Below are 19151 nucleotides of genomic sequence, written 5' to 3'. Positions count from 1 at the left end.
CTACCTAAAGTCACAGTCTGAAAGGACGAGCTGTGCAGGTTCAGTGTGGAAGGAGGGAAGTGTCCCGAGTGCAGGAGAATCTGGAGTAAAACTGACTGATAACCTTCGTATAGATATATAGATATAGATATAGATATAGTAGCCAAACAGGAGATTCAGCAGCCATCAGTCGCTGAAGGTGAGCGGCGTTCAGCAGGGAACAGTATCGAAAATGTTTCTGTCTGCTCCTTCACCTCTCACTTCCTGTTTTCTTTATGAACAAGCTGCTGTTTAACTGTCGTTCCACTGCCGACCACTAGGTGTCCACTGCAGAGCCAGCTCATCTTTCAGCTGCTTGCCACCAGTCGGCGCTGAAGAGCCAGCTTCGTGAGCCAGCTTCATCCAATCAAAAACAACTAAAGTTGTCAGCGAGGACTGAGCCAACAATTACGCTTTATGACTACTTCTGAAAACAGCTGAACATTTTCCTCCGTTTCCTCCTTCGTGCAATGGTCGGCTCTCATCTCAACACAATGTTAAGGTTGAATGTTCTCCCTTTGGACCTGTGGCTTTTCTCCAGTGTCCTTCCTACCGACCAGAAACATCCAATTGTTGTTGACAAGACGGATGGATGGATGGACGGACGGACGGACGGACGAGCAGCGGTGGGACCTGCTTCACTCTCCTCCCACATGGAGTCTGTACTTTATTTACAGACTTTGCTGCATCAAGGTCACTTCCTGCAACACGGCCCTGGCAGGCAGACATGAGGCAGCTGCTAAAGTTTCTCTGACGCTCTGCAGTCCCACGGGAAGCGGCGCTCAGCTCCATCCTGCCGCCCCACCAGAGGAAACACTTGGCAACGAGGTGGAGCAGCGGTGGAGACGAGAGCCATGTCAGCGGGGAAACGGAAAGCTGGTTGTCAGCGTGTCCTGCTTCAGGAGGACGATCAGCAGCTGGAGACTTTCAGCTGCTTCAGAGGCCGAGAAGGAAACCAGATGGGACCGGGCCAGAGTCCTGCCACAGGAAGTGATGTAAAGCTGAACATCTCTTGGTCCAAGGATCCAGCTGATCTTCACGTCACTGGAACACCAGATTATTTCAGCTTGTTGAGAACAGATGTTAAAGCGCCGCACTGCAGGAAGTGTTTGTTTCAACACTCCGCTGAGAGATTCACAGATTAATAATCACTTCAACACGTCCCTCAATCTTCTTTAGGAGCGCTTTATAAACGTCATGAACTATATAAACTATATAAGGTTCATAAAGTTTATTAATATTCCAGCAGACAGACAGTCTACTGTTGCCCTCCATGATCATGTCACATGATGTACCCCCCCCCCCCCCCCCCGCTATGTGTTGTGCACGGCATGGCAGCGGTGGTGTTGCGCTGCAGCCAACAGGAAATGAACAGATGAAAGTCGTCTTCCTCTAAAGGAACCACATTCCTTGAAAGGGGGGGGGGGGGGGGGGGGGGGGGGTCTTGGAAAATATTGTTGTAACCCACATTCTTTCCTCTGCAGTCACACAAAGAATTAAGAGATCAGAACGTCTCAGAGTTTCCACATGGTTGAAACGAACAAGTTTCCTACATGAAGATCTGCATCATGAAGCTCCAGGACTGTATGACATCAGAACCACGTCACGAAGCTCCAGGACTGTATGACATCAGAACCACGTCATGAAGCTCCAGGACTGTATGACATCAGAACCACGTCATGAAGCTCCAGGACTGTATGACATCAGAACCACGTCATGAAGCTCCAGGACTGTATGACATCAGAACCACGTCACGAAGCTCCAGGACTGTATGACATCAGAACCACGTCATGAAGCTCCAGGACTGTATGACATCAGAACCACGTCATGAAGCGGTGTTTGTACCACCGAGTGTCGTTCCAGTGGAGGCGTTAGGAACACTGGTTCTGGGCTCTTCAGCTGCAGGACTGTTGGCAGGTGTCCAACACGGAGAGCTCGGTGTCAAATGACGGGGTAATGTGACACCAGCTACAAATACAGGAGCTTTCACTGGTTAGCGCTGCGCTAATGACCGCGCTAGTGAAGACCCAGTGATGACCCTCAACAGAGAGCCGCCATGGCGGTCAGACCTTCCAGCCAATTAGAGCAGTGTTGAATTCCATCCAACCGGCCCGACGTGTTTATCTGCTCCATCTGAGCTACTGACACCACCGACCAACAAGAGACGCTCCACCTCCACACCGACGCGCTGCCGCCACAGGAAGGACAGTGTGTGACTGAGTGACACACTCATTCATCTACAGACAGTCACACACTGCTCACTATAGTGAGGTGGAAGGTGAGGAGGGAGGTAGAGGGTGAAGAAGGTTGATGGAGGAGTGAGGTGAAGCGTGGAGGAAGGCAGTGGAGGAGGGTGGAGGTGGAGGAGTGTGTTGGACCACACCGTCACACAGAAGTTTACAGTCCGTTGCCAAACAGCGAGCGAAGCATCTGTTACAACACGTGTAGGTTCATAAGTTACGACTCACACTGAGACAAAAGATTCGCTATCCTCTGCTTCCTGTTTCTATTGGGGGGGGGGGGGGGGGGGGGGGGTTATAAAAACAAAAACAAATAAGACTTTAACAGGTTTCTTTGTTTTGTGTTGTAAAGTGAGACGCTGTTAACTCTGCTGCAGCTCCCACACACACACACACACACACACACACACACACACACACACACACACACACACACACACACACACACACACACACACACACACACACACACACACACACACACACACACACACACACACACACACACACACACACACACACACACACACACACACGAGGGCCTCTCATAGGGCTTTTCCACCAAAAGAACCAGGTTCTAGTTCAGGGCCGGTACCAGAGCCGGTTCTTAAATGAGCACCGCCAAAGAACCGGTTCTTTTTCCACCGTTAGCGGAGCCAGTAGAGCTACGTCACTGCGTCACTACGAAACGTGAAACGTCACTGATTTCACCAATGTGGCACTGACAGCCTCGTCCAGGAACCAGGAGACGGACTGTACCAGAGGTTTAGTCCAGGTCGCTCCATCTAGTTTGACCTGAACCTCTGATGAACCAAAGAGCCAGAAGACATTACGTCTCTTCTTGTCTCGTTGGTGTTTGTTCACGTCCGTCTTGTTTTACTCCGGAGCCCCAGAGTGGACATAGAGGGACAAATAATAACACCTGTTTGAGTTTGGGTCTTATTTTTCACCATTTGGGCGTTACATAGTGAATTTCTGCTCCTTTCACTTTATTTCTGGGAGTGTCTGAATCAAAAGCTTCAACATGAAGAATGGAGGATTACAGTGATAGAACGAAGCTCTAAAACTGTTTCCATGGCAACCTAGGTAAACACTCTGATTAAAGTTCTTCTTCACATGAAGCCGTTAAAAAGCTCATTATGTCTATAAACTCCAAGATTTTATTTACAGTAGTTTGTACTTTGTTTTTTAGTTGCTGATGAAGCAAAAGTATTTATTATAAAGAAGTTCTGTGGTTATAAAATAATATTGGAGCGTCGCGGAGCGGAGCAGAGCGCCCCCTGCTGCCTCACACTGCCTTGCTCAGCGGCTGCAGCTCCTCAGCCGCGGTCAGAACGTGAAGCAAGACCTGGACGTGATGTTAGTTAGAATGTTACAATGGAAAGTGTGGAAAATAAACGACAATGGAAAACTGCTTTTAAATTATAGCTGACGTAGCTGACTGACAGGTGGAGCTCTGCAGCGTCTCGAGAGCCGCAGCTCCGCGAACGCGGATTAAATAATCCCGTTCTCTCGTATTATTAACTTCAGGGAACGACTTATTATATCATTCCTACGCATATTTTAAATTTTTTTCTCTAGAACCACTCTGGGGCTCCGTGTTCGCTGGAGTTTTCAGAAAGCCGGTACAGCCTCGCTTCTGCCTTGTAGGTAGTGATACCTCCAGAGATACCTCCAGAGATACCTCCAGAGATAACTCCGCCCCCACCCGATGACGCGTCGGGTCCCAGTCCGGCTCCGCTCTGGTCCAGCAACGAAGTGGGACCAGCGTAGCAGCAGTTTAGCCCCTGTTTTGCCGGGGCTTTGGCAGTGGAAAGACAAAGAACTGGTGCTAAGGCTGGTCCTGGACCAGAACTAGAACCTGGTTCTTTCTGGTGGACAAGCCCCCTCAGTTCCTCTCCAGTAAAAAAAAAATTCTCTTGGTCTGAAACTCTGAAACAACCCGTTGACTTCCTGTCACCAGCAGGTCGGCGTCCGATTAGGCTGATCGGTGACTCACGGCACCGCAGAGGGCCGCGGCCCAGAATGCAACACTCAGCCTGGTAAAGCATTGTCATGTAACTTATAGTAACGAGGATCAATGTTGACATCATTTTCTAATCAGCAACTACTGATGGACGACAGCGTCTCCATGGTAACTAGAGGCCCAGCGGGAACAGACTCAAATACAGTCGTACACAGGAACATGTTCAGACTCATCTCAGACCAGAGGATCAGTCTGATCAGAGGATCAATATGTTGAGAGTTTTCTTGCTGAGCAGTTCAGTGAGTAGCACTGATCAATAATGTGGCTGTTCTTTAGTACTTGAGACATTTTGATCTAATTTTTGAAATTATTGATCATCAGCAGGAATGTAGCGGCTTCAAACTTCAGTCTAACAATAGGTCACAGAGCCTCTCTCTGGAGAGCGCGTCGTCCCGATGGAGAGCGTTGCATCCTGATGGAGAGCATGGTGCCCTGATGGACAGTGGCCTGATGGAGACGACCCTGATTGAGAGCATGGTGTCCTGATGGAGAGCGTAGCATCCTGATGGAGGGTGTCCTGATGGAGAGCGTGGCGTCCTGATGGAGAGCGCGGCGTCCTGATGGAGAGCGTGGCGTCCTGATGGAGAGCGTGGCGTCCTGATGGAGACAACCCTGATGGAGAGCGTGGTGTCCTGATGGAGAGCGTGGTGTCCTGATGGAGACCGTGGTGTCCTGATGGAGACGACCCTGACAGAGACCGTGGCGTCCTGATGGAGACGACCCTGATAGAGAGAGTGGTGTCCTGATGTAGAGCATGGTGTCCTGATGGAGACGACCCTGATAGAGAGAGTGGTGTCCTGATGTAGAGCATGGTGTCCTGATGGAGACGACCCTGATAGAGACCGCAGCGTCCTGATGGAGACAACCCTGATCTATCTGCTGATCTAACCTGCTCTCTAGAGCATGGTGTCCTGATGGAGACGACCCTGATAGAGAGCATGGTGTCCTGATGGAGACGACCCTGATAGAGAGCATAGTGTCCTGATGGAGACGACCCTGATAGAGAGCGTGGCGTCCTGATGGAGAGCGCGGTGTCCTGATGGAGAGCGTGGTGTCCTGATGGAGACCGTGGCGTCCTGATGGAGACGACCCTGATAGAGAGCATGGTGTCCTGATGGAGAGCGCGGCGTCCTGATGGAGACGACCCTGATAGAGACCGCAGCGTCCTGATGGAGACCACCCTGATAGAGAGAATCATGTCCTGATGGAGAGCGCGGCGTCCTGATGGAGACAACCCTGATAGAGAGCATGGTGTCCTGATGGAGAGCGCGGCACCCTGATGGAGACGACCCTGATAGAGACCGCAGCGTCCTGATGGAGACGACCCTGATGGAGAGAATGGTGTCCTGATGGAGACAACCCTGATAGAGAGCATGGTGTCCTGATGGAGACAACCCTGATAGTGAGCATGGTGTCCTGATGGAGAAGACCCTGATAGAGAGCGTGGCGTCCTGATGGAGAGCGCGGCGTCCTGATGGAGAGCGCGGTGTCCTGATGGAGAGCGCGGTGCCCTGATGGAGAGCGCGGCGTCCTGATGGAGAGCGCGGTGCCCTGATGGAGAGCGTGTTGTCCTGATGGAGAGCGTGGCGTCCTGATGGAGAGCGTGGTGTCCTGATGGAGAGCGTGGTGTCCTGATGGAGACGACCCTGATAGAGAGCATGGTGTCCTGATGGAGAGCGCGGCGTCCTGATGGAGACGACCCTGATAGAGACCGCAGCGTCCTGATGGAGACGACCCTGATGGAGAGAATGGTGTCCTGATGGAGACGACCCTGATAGTGAGCATGGTGTCCTGATGGAGAAGACCCTGATAGAGAGCGTGGCGTCCTGATGGAGAGCGCGGTGCCCTGATGGAGAGCGTGGCGTCCTGATGGAGAGCGTGGCGTCCTGATGGAGAGCGTGGCGTCCTGATGGAGAGCGCGGTGCCCTGATGGAGAGCGTGGCGTCCTGATGGAGAGCGTGGCGTCCTGATGGAGAGCGTGGTGCCCTGATGGAGAGCGTGGCGTCCTGATGGAGAGCATGGCGTCCTGATGGAGAGCGTGGTGCCCTGATGGAGACCACCCTGATAGAGAGAATCGTGTCCTGATGGAGAGCGCGGCGTCCTGATGGAGACAACCCTGATAGAGAGCATGGTGTCCTGATGGAGAGCGCGGCACCCTGATGGAGACGACCCTGATAGAGACCGCAGCGTCCTGATGGAGACGACCCTGATGGAGAGAATGGTGTCCTGATGGAGACGACCCTGATAGAGAGCGTGGCGTCCTGATGGAGAGCGCGGTGCCCTGATGGAGAGCGCGGTGCCCTGATTGAGAGCGCGGCGTCCTGATGGAGAGCGTGGCGTCCTGATGGAGAGCGTGGTGTCCTGATGGAGACGACCCCGATAGAGAGCATGGTGTCCTGATGGAGAGCGTGGCGTCCTGATGGAGACGACCCTGATGGAGAGCATGGTGTCCTGATGGAGAGCGTGGCGTCCTGATGGAGACGACCCTGATGGAGAGCGTGGCCTCCTGATGGAGAGCGTGGCGTCCTGATGGAGTGCGTCCTGATGGAGAGTGTGGTTTGCTGATGTAGAGCGTCCTAATGTAGACGACCCTGATAGAGAGCATGGTGTCCTGATGGAGACGACCCTGATAGAGAGCGTGGTGTCCTGATGGAGACGACCCTGATAGAGAGCGTGGTGTCCTGATGGAGACGACCCTGATAGAGAGCATGGTGTCCTGATGCAGAGCGCGGCATCCTGATAGAGAGCGTGGCATCCTGATGGAGACGACCCTGATAGAGAGCGTGGCGTCCTGATAGAGAGCGCGGTGTCCTGATGGAGAGCGCGGTGTCCTGATGGAGACCGTGGCGTCCTGATGGAGACCACCCTAATAGAGAGAATCGTGTCCTGATGGAGAGCGCGGCGTCCTGATGGAGACGACCCTGATAGAGACGACCCTGATAGAGACCGTGGCGTCCTGATGGAGACGACCCTGATAGTGAGCGTGGCATCCTGATAGAGATGACCCTCATAGAGAGCGTGGCGTCCTGATGGAGAGCGCGGTGTCCTGATGGAGAGCGTGGCATCCTGATGGAGATGACCCCCATAGAGAGCGTGGCGTCCTGATGGAGAGCGCGGTGTCCTGATGGAGAGCGCGGCGTCCTGATGGAGACGACCCTGATGGAGAGCGTGGCGTCCTGATGGAGAGCGCGGTGTCCTGATGGAGAGCGCGGCGTCCTGATGGAGACGACCCTGATGGAGAGCGTGGCGTCCTGATGGAGAGCGCGGCGTCCTGATGGAGACGACCCTGATGGAGAGCGTGGCGTCCTGATGGAGAGCGTGGCGTCCTGATGGAGACGACCCTGATAGAGAGCGTGGCATCCTGATGGAGAGCGCGGTGTCCTGATGGAGAGCGCGGCGTCCTGATGGAGACGACCCTGATGGAGAGCGTGGCGTCCTGATGGAGACGACCCTGATGGAGAGCGTGGCGTCCTGATGGAGAGCGTGGCGTCCTGATGGAGACGACCCTGATAGAGCGCGTGGCCTCCTGATGGAGAGCGTGGCGTCCTGATGGAGACGACCCCGATAGAGAGCGCGGCATCCTGATGGAGAGCGTGGCATCCTGATAGAGAGCGTCCCGATAGAGAGCGTCCCTATAGAGAGCGTGGCGTCCTGATGGAGAGGGTGGCGTCCTGATGGAGAGCGTGGCGTCCTGATGGAGAGCGTGGCGCCCTGATAGAGAGCGTGGCGTCCTGATAGAGCACCTGATGGAGAGCGTGATATCCTGATGGAGAGCGTGGCATCTTGATGGAGCGTCCTGATAGAGAGCGTCCTGATGGAGAGCGTGGCATCCTGATAGAGTGTCCTGATAGAGCGTCCTGATGGGAGAGAATGGCGTCCTGATAGAGTGTCCTGATGGAGAGCGTGGCATCCTGATAGAGCGTCCTGATAGAGCGTCCTGATAGAGCGTCCTGATGGAGAGCGTGGCATCCTGATAGAGCGTCCTGATAGAGCGTCCTGATGGAGAGCGTGGCATCCTGATAGAGCGTCCTGATAGAGCGTCCTGATGGAGAGCGTGGCATCCTGATGGAGAGCTGCACACATCCTGTTCACTGTATTGATTTCAGTGATAAACATGCATGAGTAACAGTGAATCGGTGCAGTGGAAATTCCATTGCACAGTTCGATCTGTTGGACCAATCACAGCGGGGGAAACGCTGACGGCCTGACGAGTGGAAAGCGCCGGGTCAGCGCAACCTTGAAACCACGACAAAGCTCCTGAATGTCAGCGGGAGACATCCGCCGCCAGCAGCTCATTACAGCAGATGATCGGTCGCCCGCCGCTGTAATGGCGAAGTGACGACATCCAGCGGCGCCAAGCTCTGACATCATCACCTCATTTACCCAGACAATGGAGGTCTTCATGAAGACGACCTTCACAAACCACAGGAGATGTTTTGTGACGTCCCGTGGCTGGTTGCTGATTTGACGTTACTCGTGATCATGTAGAGAAACAGACACTGAGGCTACGTCCAAAAAGTCCCTCCTGTCTCCTCTGTCCACTTCTCCTTCACCCTGGAAGTCTTTAGTGTGGCGGCCATGATGAGAACCGTCTGAGTTCTCATGAAGCAAAGGAAAGGAGGCTCCTTGCTTCCTTTAGAACCTCCTTTAGCTTAGGAACCACTGATGCTTCCTTTAGAACCTCCTTTAGCTTAGGAACCACTGATGCTTCCTTTGGAACCTCCTTTAGCCTAGGAACCACTGATGCTTCCTTTGGAACCTCCTTTAACTTAGGAACCACTGATGCTTCCTTTAGAACCTCCTTTAGCTTAGGAACCACTGATGCTTCCTTTAGAACCTCTTTTAGAACCTCCTTTAACCTAGGAACCACTAATGCTTCCTTTAGAACCTCCTTTAGCTTAGGAACCACTGATGCTTCCTTTAGAACCTCTTTTAGAACCTCCTTTAACCTAGGAACCACTGATGCTTCCTTTAGAACCTCCTTTAGCCTAGGAACCACTGATGCTTCCTTTGGAACCTCCTTTAGCCTAGGAACCACTGATGCTTCCTTTGGAACCTCCTTTAGCTTAGGAACCACTGATGCTTCCTTTAGAACCTCTTTTAGAACCTCCTTTAACCTAGGAACCACTAATGCTTCCTTTAGAACCTCCTTTAACCTAGGAACCACTAATGCTTCCTTTAGAACCTCCTTTAGCTTAGGAACCACTGATGCTTCCTTTAGAACCTCTTTTAGAACCTCCTTTAACCTAGGAACCACTAATGCTTCCTTTAGAACCTCTTTTAGAACCTCCTTTAACCTAGGAACCACTGATGCTTCCTTTAGAACCTCCTTTAGCCTAGGAACCACTGATGCTTCCTTTAGAACCTCCTTTAGCCTAGGAACCACTGATGCATCCTTTACCAAAGAAGACCAGCTCATGTTCCCCCACAATTCCTTGCGGCGACAACATTTAAAGGAACCCGCTCATCGGAGCGTTCAGGGAAACTCAGGATGACTGAAAAAGGAGCAGATCATGTAAGTTACCAAAGTAATAATCTGCCTAGAACCACTTGAAATCATCTAGAACCCAGAGGAACTTTCTGTAGTTCATTTTCAGAAACTTGTAGTTCTTTCCCACCATGGCAGACGTCACTAACTAGAGCCGCCGTCGCTTTATTATGACGTCACTAAGGGAAAGTCTGACTGCCTCACCACCGTGATCTCCTTTACTAACTCCTTTAGGAAGCCTCCTTACACCTTTACTAACTCCTTTAGGAAGCCTCCTAACACCTTTACTAACTCCTTTAGGAATCCTCCTAACACCTTTCACTAACTCCTTTAGGAAGCCTCCTGACATCTTTCACTAACTCCTTTAGGAAGCTTCCTAACACCTTTACTAACTCCTTTAGGAAGCTTCCTAACATCTTTCCTAACTCCTTTAGGAAGCTTCCTAACACCTTTACTAACTCCTTTAGGAAGCCTCCTAACACCTTTACTAACTCCTTTATGAAGCCTCCTAACACCTTTCCTAACTCCTTTAGGAAGCCTCCTGACATCGTTCACTAACTCCTTTAGGAAGCCTCCTGACATCTTTCACTAACTCCTTTAGGAAGCCTCCTAACACCTTTACTAACTCCTTTAGGAAGCCTCCTAACACATTTCACTAACTCCTTTAGGAAGCCTCCTAACTCCTTTACTAACTCCTTTAGGAAGCTTCCTAACACCTTTACTAACTCCTTTAGGAAGCTTCCTAACACCTTTCACTAACTCCTTTAGGAAGCCTCCTAACTCCTTTACTAACTCCTTTAGGAAGCCTCCTAACACCTTTCACTAACTCCTTTAGGAAGCCTCCTGACATCTTTCACTAACTCCTTTAGGAAGCCTCCTAACACCTTTACTAACTCCTTTAGGAAGCCTCCTAACACATTTCACTAACTCCTTTAGGAAGCCTCCTAACTCCTTTAGGAAGCTTCCTAACACCTTTACTAACTCCTTTAGGAAGCTTCCTAACACCTTTCACTAACTCCTTTAGGAAGCCTCCTAACTCCTTTACTAACTCCTTTAGGAAGCCTCCTAACACCTTTACTAACTCCTTTAGGAAGCCTCCTAACACCTTTCACTAACTCCTTTAGGAAGCCTCCTGACATCTTTCACTAACTCCTTTAGGAAGCCTCCTGACATCTTTCACTAACTCCTTTAGGAAGCTTCCTGACACCTTTACTAACTCCTTTAGGAAGCCTCCTGACACCTTTCACTAACTCCTTTAGGAAGCCTCCTAACACCTTTACTAACTCCTTTAGGAAGCCTCCTAACACCTTTACTAACTCCTTTATGAAGCCTCCTAACACCTTTCCTAACTCCTTTAGGAAGCCTCCTGACATCTTTCACTAACTCCTTTAGGAAGCCTCCTGACATCTTTCACTAACTCCTTTAGGAAGCCTCCTAACACCTTTACTAACTCCTTTAGGAAGCCTCCTAACACATTTCACTAACTCCTTTAGGAAGCCTCCTAACACCTTTACTAACTCCTTTAGGAAGCTTCCTAACACCTTTCACTAACTCCTTTAGGAAGCTTCCTAACACCTTTCACTAACTCCTTTAGGAAGCTTCCTAACACCTTTCACTAACTCCTTTAGGAAGCCTCCTAACTCCTTTACTAACTCCTTTAGGAAGCCTCCTAACTCCTTTACTAACTCCTTTAGGAAGCTTCCTAACACCTTTACTAACTCCTTTAGGAAGCTTCCTAACACCTTTACTAACTCCTTTAGGAAGCCTCCTAACACCTTTCACTAACTCCTTTAGGAAGCCTCCTAACTCCTTTACTAACTCCTTTAGGAAGCTTCCTAACACCTTTACTAACTCCTTTAGGAAGCCTCCTAACACCTTTACTAACTCCTTTATGAAGCCTCCTAACACCTTTCACTAACTCCTTTAGGAAGCCTCCTAACACCTTTACTAACTCCTTTAGGAAGCCTCCTAACACCTTTCCTAACTCCTTTAGGAAGCCTCCTGACATCTTTCACTAACTCCTTTAGGAAGCCTCCTAACACCTTTCACTAACTCCTTTACTAACTCCTTTAGGAAGCTTCCTAACACCTTTACTAACTCCTTTAGGAAGCCTCCTAACACATTTCACTAACTCCTTTAGGAAGCCTCCTAACTCCTTTACTAACTCCTTTAGGAAGCTTCCTAACACCTTTCACTAACTCCTTTAGGAAGCTTCCTAACACCTTTCACTAACTCCTTTAGGAAGCCTCCTAACACCTTTCACTAACTCCTTTAGGAAGCCTCCTAACTCCTTTACTAACTCCTTTAGGAAGCCTCCTAACACCTTTCACTAACTCCTTTAGGAAGCCTCCTAACTCCTTTACTAACTCCTTTAGGAAGCCTCCTAACACCTTTACTAACTCCTTTAGGAAGCCTCCTAACACATTTCACGAACTCCTTTAGGAAGCCTCCTAACTCCTTTACTAACTCCTTTAGGAAGCCTCCTAACACCTTTCCTTAACCCCGTGAGGTCCTCCAGGGGTTGAGGTAAAGTCCATAGGTAAGGAGATAGGAGGGACAACTCGGACCCTGACTCTGGATCCAGCTTCAACACCTAAAAAGTTCTGATTTCGACAAACAAGAGACTTTTATCTCCTGAGGTTAACGATAAAAGTTACTGTTACAGGCTGACGGGTTCTGAAGAAACAGACTCATGTCAGTGATTGAAGAGCTCATATTCATCTGTCCTGGTATTTGGATCATGGGAACATTCCTTCCTCCAGTTTCAAAACTGGCTGAAGGATGGTCAGCCATTCTGACTCATCTTCCTCCTGAGATGAAGAGTGAAGCTTGAGGCGGCGTTCTACTGCTCAGGCTTTCATTACATCGAGTCACTTCCTGTGTATTCACAGAATAAACGTTTTTCCAGGAACAACAGCTCAGCTGACAACACCTGGCACCACCTGGCACCACCAGGCACCGCCAGGCGCCGCCAGGCGCCGCCAGGCACCGCCAGGCACCGCCAGGCACCGCCAGGCACCGCCAAGCGCCATCAGGCACCGCCAGGCGCCACCAGGCGCCACCAGGCACCGCCAGGCGCCGCCAGGAAGCACTAGAACTCCATCACTCACTAGAACTCCATCACTCACCAGAACGTTTAGTTGCCAACACAATGGAAGATCCACTATTCCATCACGTGTTCATCAAGAACAAAAGCAACATAGAAGTAAATTCGCAATAAAAGGTTAAATAAAGTGAAATGTTTTACATGGAAACTGGAGCCAACAAGGCAAAGTGAGGAGGGACTGTTTCTGAACCAGAGGAGGGATTGTTTCTGAACCAGAGGAGGGACTGTTTCTGAACCAGAGGAGGGATTGTTTCTGAACCAGAGGAGGGACTGTTTCTGAACCAGAGGAGGGACTGTTTCTGAACCAGAGGAGGGACTGTTTCTGAACCAGTGGAGGGACTGTTTCTGAACCAGTGGAGGGACTGTTTCTGAACCAGAGGAGGGACTGTTTCTGAACCAGTGGAGGGACTGTTTCTGAACCAGTGGAGGGACTGTTTCTGAACCAGAGGAGGGACTGTTTCTGAACCAGAGGAGGGACTGTTTCTGAACCAGTGGAGGGACTGTTTCTGAACCAGAGGAGGGACTATCCTGGAGCCTCTGGCTCAGAAACAAAGGTAAACAGACAGTTCCAGATCACATCCTGCACTACGTCTTCTATTCTTAGCCTGATGTTTACAGAATTCTGCAGCAGCTTGCAGAGCAGCAGAATGAAGCTCATCCACGTCTGACCTTGACAATCACTCAAGGTCACATCAACAGACCCCCAGAACCATTTTGCTTTACAAGGAACCCGCAGAGCTTCAGTCTCCCGACTCCTCGTGCTGATGAAGATGGAAAACTGTCATCCTGATGAGGTCTGAAGCTGATCACATGATCAAACCATGTTTGAAGCATTTTAAGAAGCTTCAGTCTGTTTCAACATGGAAACATCCTGAGACCTACAGTCTGCTGAAGAGACTGACGGAGGAGAGACTGACGGAGGTAAATCAGTCCCATCCAGCTTCCTGCTGGACGGAGCTCAGGAATCACAGGGTCAATAAGACTGGGGTCAAAGGTCAAACCTTCCCTGGACACAGTCAATTTGACCAACAGTTGTTTAACACTTTGTCTTTGTCTCGTGACAACTAAGCTACCCCGTCACACCTCCACCCATCACACCTCCATCTGTATATTGATGGAATTCAGGTTGGAGGTCAGCAACACCAAAACAACCTCTTAACACAAAATTCTAAGTTTTTATATCACAAACTAAAAACAAACCTGATTAAAGTTCCTCCAGCAGAAGAAAGTTGAACCTCTCCTTCCCATCCAGGAGAGGTTCTGCCCAGAGAATAAAGCAACACACCAGAACCAGAACATCGCCTCTCATTTCCTCATTTCAACCTGAAGTTTCCCAAATCCTTCCCACCAAAGTCCAGATGTTTACAGACGAACCAGCGTCTGTATCCATCAACCTGTTTCTGTTTCCTGACTGACGCCATCTTGGGAAACCTGCCACAAGGGATTCTGGGATATCAAAGATGGCGTGGCGGCAGCTCCTGCCAGAATATCAACATTTGACCGATTCAGGGTGAAACAAATCCAGACTTTCTCAAAGAAAGAGTCTTCAAGCCATGAGAGTGTGAAACATAGTGAAACATAGTGATGGCTGATGGTTTTTCCAGAGAGACTCCAGATGTGCAGAGATCCAGTGGACAAACGGGATCTTCTGACACGAAGCCTCAAGAATCTTCAGGAGTTTCTGGAACGCTGAGACGTCAACAAACCGGGCATGAAACTGTTTACACTTAATCTAAGATGCTTTTACAAAACCTGATTAACTAAAAGAGTTGGGGGGGGGGGGTAACACTCAACCTCACAAACCAAACTCAGTCACTGTGGCACTGGAAGCCTTCTCACTGAGGGGACTCTGCGGGGGGGGGGGGGGGGTTCTAGGAATGTTGGGGTCCGGGTCTCTATAGGCGTGGTTCCACCACTCTTTCTGTGATGGGGCGTTGCGGATTTCCATGTGGTCCGACTGAAAAGTTGTGGAAGGAAAGAACCAGCGACCACCAGGTACGATTTTCCGCGTCCCCTCCGTTCTGGTACCGAGCACCGAGGAACGGGTCAGTCAGGAGGAGCGACAACGCAGCCGTCTGCTGATTGGTCGTGAGGATCGTCACTCTGGACTGGCCCACAACATTGACCTATTTCATCGGCTGCAAACCTCCTGTTGTTTACATACGGCGCTTTGTGCTCACTGGTTGATTTGTTAACTGGTAGATCAGATCAGGTCCCGATCCGATCGGTAGATATCGGATCGGGGCCGATATTAGTGATTGGTGAGTGACCGGGAATCGGCAAATCCAGCCGATCACCCCGCCGATCTGAAAAAAAGAAAAAAAACTTTCCCGTCAGCTGTCGTAAAGCAAGGGGAGCAGCCTGAAGCCACTGAGAGGATCAACCAGCAGTCCTGAGAGGTGGAGCACCAGAGCTTCACCACAGTCCCGAGAGGTGGAGCACCAGAGCTTCACCACAGTCCTGAGAGGTGGAGCACCAGAGCTTCACCACAGTCCCGAGAGGTGGAGCACCAGAGCTTCACCACAGTCCCGAGAGGTGGAGCACCAGAGCTTCACCACAGTCCTGAGAGGTGGAGCACCAGAGCTTCACCACAGTCCTGAGAGGTGGAGCACCAGAGCTTCACCACAGTCCTGAGAGGTGGAGCACCAGAGCTTTGTTTAACAAAACTAATCTGATAAGACATCTAAAGTAAACATGCGGTGGAGTACGCTCAGCAAAGACCATCATCCATGGAAATAAGATGACGTAATGGCCCCCCTCCTCCCCCCACCGCTCCGCTACGTCACCTAATAACCAGAACAATCAGGGACTAGAAGCTCGGGTGGAGCTGCAGAAGCTAGAAGCAGGCGGAGCGGGGCCATAGACCTATAAAACTAGAGCTATATATAGTGGGTTATGTGTTTATGTGCAGAAGTCTACTTCTATATTTCTATGTGGTCTGTCTTCTTCTGTGTTTTATTGTGTTTGGTGAGTCACAGCGCCCCTAAAGGCCTGGCATGTGTACTACATGTCCTGAAGCCTCGTGTTGAGCCGTGTTCATAGTGAGGGGTGACGGAGGTTCTTAGGGAGAAGGACAGGGAGGACAAAGATCGTATTCTGAATAAGTTTTTGAGAGTACTATGTTCAGAGTACTTTAGTCAAACAGGTTTTACCACTTTGAAGTAGAATGAAGTGTTTATACTTCACATTGAAATGTAAATGTTCAGTGACATTCAGGTCAAACCTCTCATACTGCTTTAAGGTAAACTGGAATTTAATACACAAAGAAGTTACATTGGAGCCTCAGAGTATTTATGTTTAAGATTTATTTATTCACTTTTATTATTGTATTTGTACTTTTTAGGACTTATTTCCAACCCAAGCAGCCAAAGACACTTTGAAGTGGAACTGGTTTTACTGAATACTGTTTATGTAGTAGTTTTTATACTTTCTATGTTAGTCAAACTGATTCTCTGGGTTTCTTTTTTATTTTGTTTTATTTGCCACAAAATGCAGGTGAAGTAGTTTAAGTTAAGATAAATAAGAGAAACAAGACTGCAGAGTGTACTAACTGGGTTTTTGTTCTTCTGACTGAATAAAGTTTAAATAAGTTCTTAAGTCGTTCTGAGAATAATTTTGATTCAATAAGTGAGTTTTACAATAATTTCTAGGTAAACAAAGCTTCTGTCAATAGTACTTTTAGCTTCAGACATCTTAGTTAATCCAGAAATACACTATTGAGTATATTCGCAATAGTAATGTGAGTATCGGATCGGGAAAGTATCGGTATCGGCTGATACTCAATTCTGAAAGATCGGATCGGTATCGGGGGCAAAAAGTGTGATCAGGACGTCCCTAGTAACTGGGTTTATTGAAACGTCGGCACGCAACACAACATGGCGTCTTTTAACAAGATACAGACGCTCCTCTCAGTAACCAGGAGGAGCTTCAACAGGAGCGGGACGCTGCAATGAGAAAGTTTAACCTGAGTCACAGAGAACTTGGACGGCCGCCGGCCACTTCCGTGTTCTTCGCTGGACTCAGAGTCGTTTACAACCCCGGATACATTTTAATGTACTTTCTGTGGTGGGACCAAGCAACAGAATTGCACCTGGGTGCCCTTTGTCATTACTGTAACCCCCCCACTCCGCCCCGCTCCAGCACGTACTGTGAGGTGGAACAGCGGCTTATGGTGAACTGAGAGGGTCTAGGAATGTTGGGGGTCTAGGACTGTGACGGGTCTAGTACTATGGGGGTCCAGGTCTCTATGGTGGACTGTGGGGGATCGAGTACTATGGGGGTCCAAATCTCTATGGTGGACTAGGACTGTCAGGGGTCTAGTACTATGGGGGTCTGGGTCTCTATGGTCGACTGTGGGGATCTCGAACTGTGGAGGTCCGAGTCTCTATGGTGGATTGTGGGGGGGGCCTAGCACTGTTGGGGGTCTAGTACTATGGGGGTCTGGGTCTCTATGGTGGACTGTGGGGGGGCTATGGAACTATGGGGGTCCAGATCTCTATGGTGGACTAGGACTGTCAGGGGTCTAGTACTATGGGGGTCTGGGTCTCTATGGTTGACAGTGGGGATCACGGACTGTGGAGGTCCGGGTCACTATGGTGGATTGTGGGGGGGGCCTAGCACTGTTGGGGGTCTAGAACTATGGGGGTCTGGGTCTCTATGGTGGACTGTGGGGGGGCTATGGAACTATGGGGGTCTAGGACTGTGGAAGTCGGGGTCTCTATGGTGGACAATGGGGATCTAGGACTGTGGGGGTCTGGGTCTCTATGGTGGACTAGGACTGTCAGGGGTCTAGTACTATGGGGGTCCAGGTCTCTATGGTTGACTGTGGGGGTCCGGGTCTCTATGGTTGCCTGTGGGGATCTAAGACTGTGGGGATCCAGGTCTCTATGGTGGACCCTGGGGGTCTAGTACTGTGGGGGTCCAGGTCTCTATGGTGGACCTTGGGGATCTAGGACTGTGGGGGTCCGGGTCTCTATGGTGGACCCTGGGGGTCTAGTACTATGGGGGTCCGGGTCTCTATGGTTTGACAATGGGGGTCTAGGACTGTGGGGGTCCGGGTCTCTATGGTGGACCTTGGGGATCTAGGACTGTGGGGGTCCGGGTCTCTATGGTGGACCCTGGGGGTCTAGTACTATGGGGGTCCGGGTCTCTATGGTTTGACAATGGGGATCTAGGACTGTGGGGGTCCGGGTCCTACCTTGTCCAGCTCGTCGTGCAGCTCCGACAGCGTCGGTCTGATGAGCTTCTCGCCCAGCGGGGCGGCGGTCTGCCGGTAGAAGTCGATGTTGGGCACCGCGTCGATGGTGTTGTGTCCGAAGGTCCGCAGGTAGTAGGTGTTGGTGTGAGTGTCATAGTGGTAGTGGTGCTGGCCGCCGGTGGACGAGTGCAGGCTGGTCTCGCTCATCACCGTGTCCCCGTTCTGGAGCCCCTCGGCCGGCGGAGCCTCCGGGGAGGCCGGGCTCCCCGAGCCGCCGGGGTCCGCGAAGTTCACCACCCGGAACCGGCCTTTAGCCTCCTCCCCGGCGGAACCTTGCTCGGCCCCGGCGGCCTCCGCTCCCTCCGGGGCGGCGGCTGAGGCAGAGGCGGAGGAGTCGGAGCCCGGAGACCGAGCGTCCGCGGCGGCCGCAGCCTCGGCCACCAGATCCACCTGGAAGCGGCTCTGGCTGGGCGTGGGACCCGGTGGCTTCGGCCCCGCGTCCGGGGACAGAAAGTCGCTTTCCGCCGCGGCGGAAGGCGCGGAGGATGGCGCGGACATGATGGCGTTGAACGCTCCCCGTGGTTCAGACTGAGAGCGAGGCTGGAGTCCTGCCGGGAGGGAAGCGCAGCGGACAGGCAGCGCGGAGGCGACGGGACGGAAACTTCAGTCCGCGGCAAAACGTCCCGGAACGTCCCGGCTGCAGCTGACGTCTGAGCTCCTCCGGTACAGACTGTTCCCCCGGTGTAGTCTGTGCTCCTCCGGTGCTGTGTCCTCCGGTGCTGTGTCCTCCGGGTGAACGTTTGTCGGAGCAGGATGCTCGTGGAGCCGCCCGCCTGTTATTATACTCGGTCCGCAGACTGCATTAGATGGGCGGGTATCACACCGACAAGTCTCGCGAGCCTTCACCCATCACCTCTGGTTCAGCCGCGGGGCTAGACAGAAACACCGCGAGAACACATCCCAACTCAATCGGTGCCTCTGACGTCATATGACTCCAGCGAGAGGGGAGGGGGAAACTGTACAAACCAGTCTCCACACCGGCGTGTGTGTGTGTGTGTGTGTGTGTGGGGGGGGGG

The 19151-nt window shown here is 51.2% G+C and overlaps 1 protein-coding gene across 2 annotated transcripts in view; it reads right to left on the bottom strand.

The window, feature by feature from the left end:
• Positions 1-18876, bottom strand: part of slc12a2 (solute carrier family 12 member 2) — a 63673-nt gene extending 44797 nt beyond the window's left edge. For both annotated transcript variants that reach the window (XM_080477454.1, XM_080477455.1), the window contains exon 1: positions 18076-18876. In XM_080477454.1, coding sequence (XP_080333580.1) covers positions 18076-18633 — 558 coding nt within the window. In that variant the 5' untranslated portion in view covers positions 18634-18876. The remainder of the gene's footprint in view (positions 1-18075) is intronic.
• Positions 18877-19151: the final 275 nt, after the last annotated feature.

This window comes from Lipophrys pholis (assembly GCF_963383615.2).
Source record: "Lipophrys pholis genome assembly, chromosome: 12".
Classification (NCBI taxonomy): domain Eukaryota; kingdom Metazoa; phylum Chordata; class Actinopteri; order Blenniiformes; family Blenniidae; genus Lipophrys; species Lipophrys pholis.
This window is presented reverse-complemented; position numbering and strand designations above follow the sequence as displayed.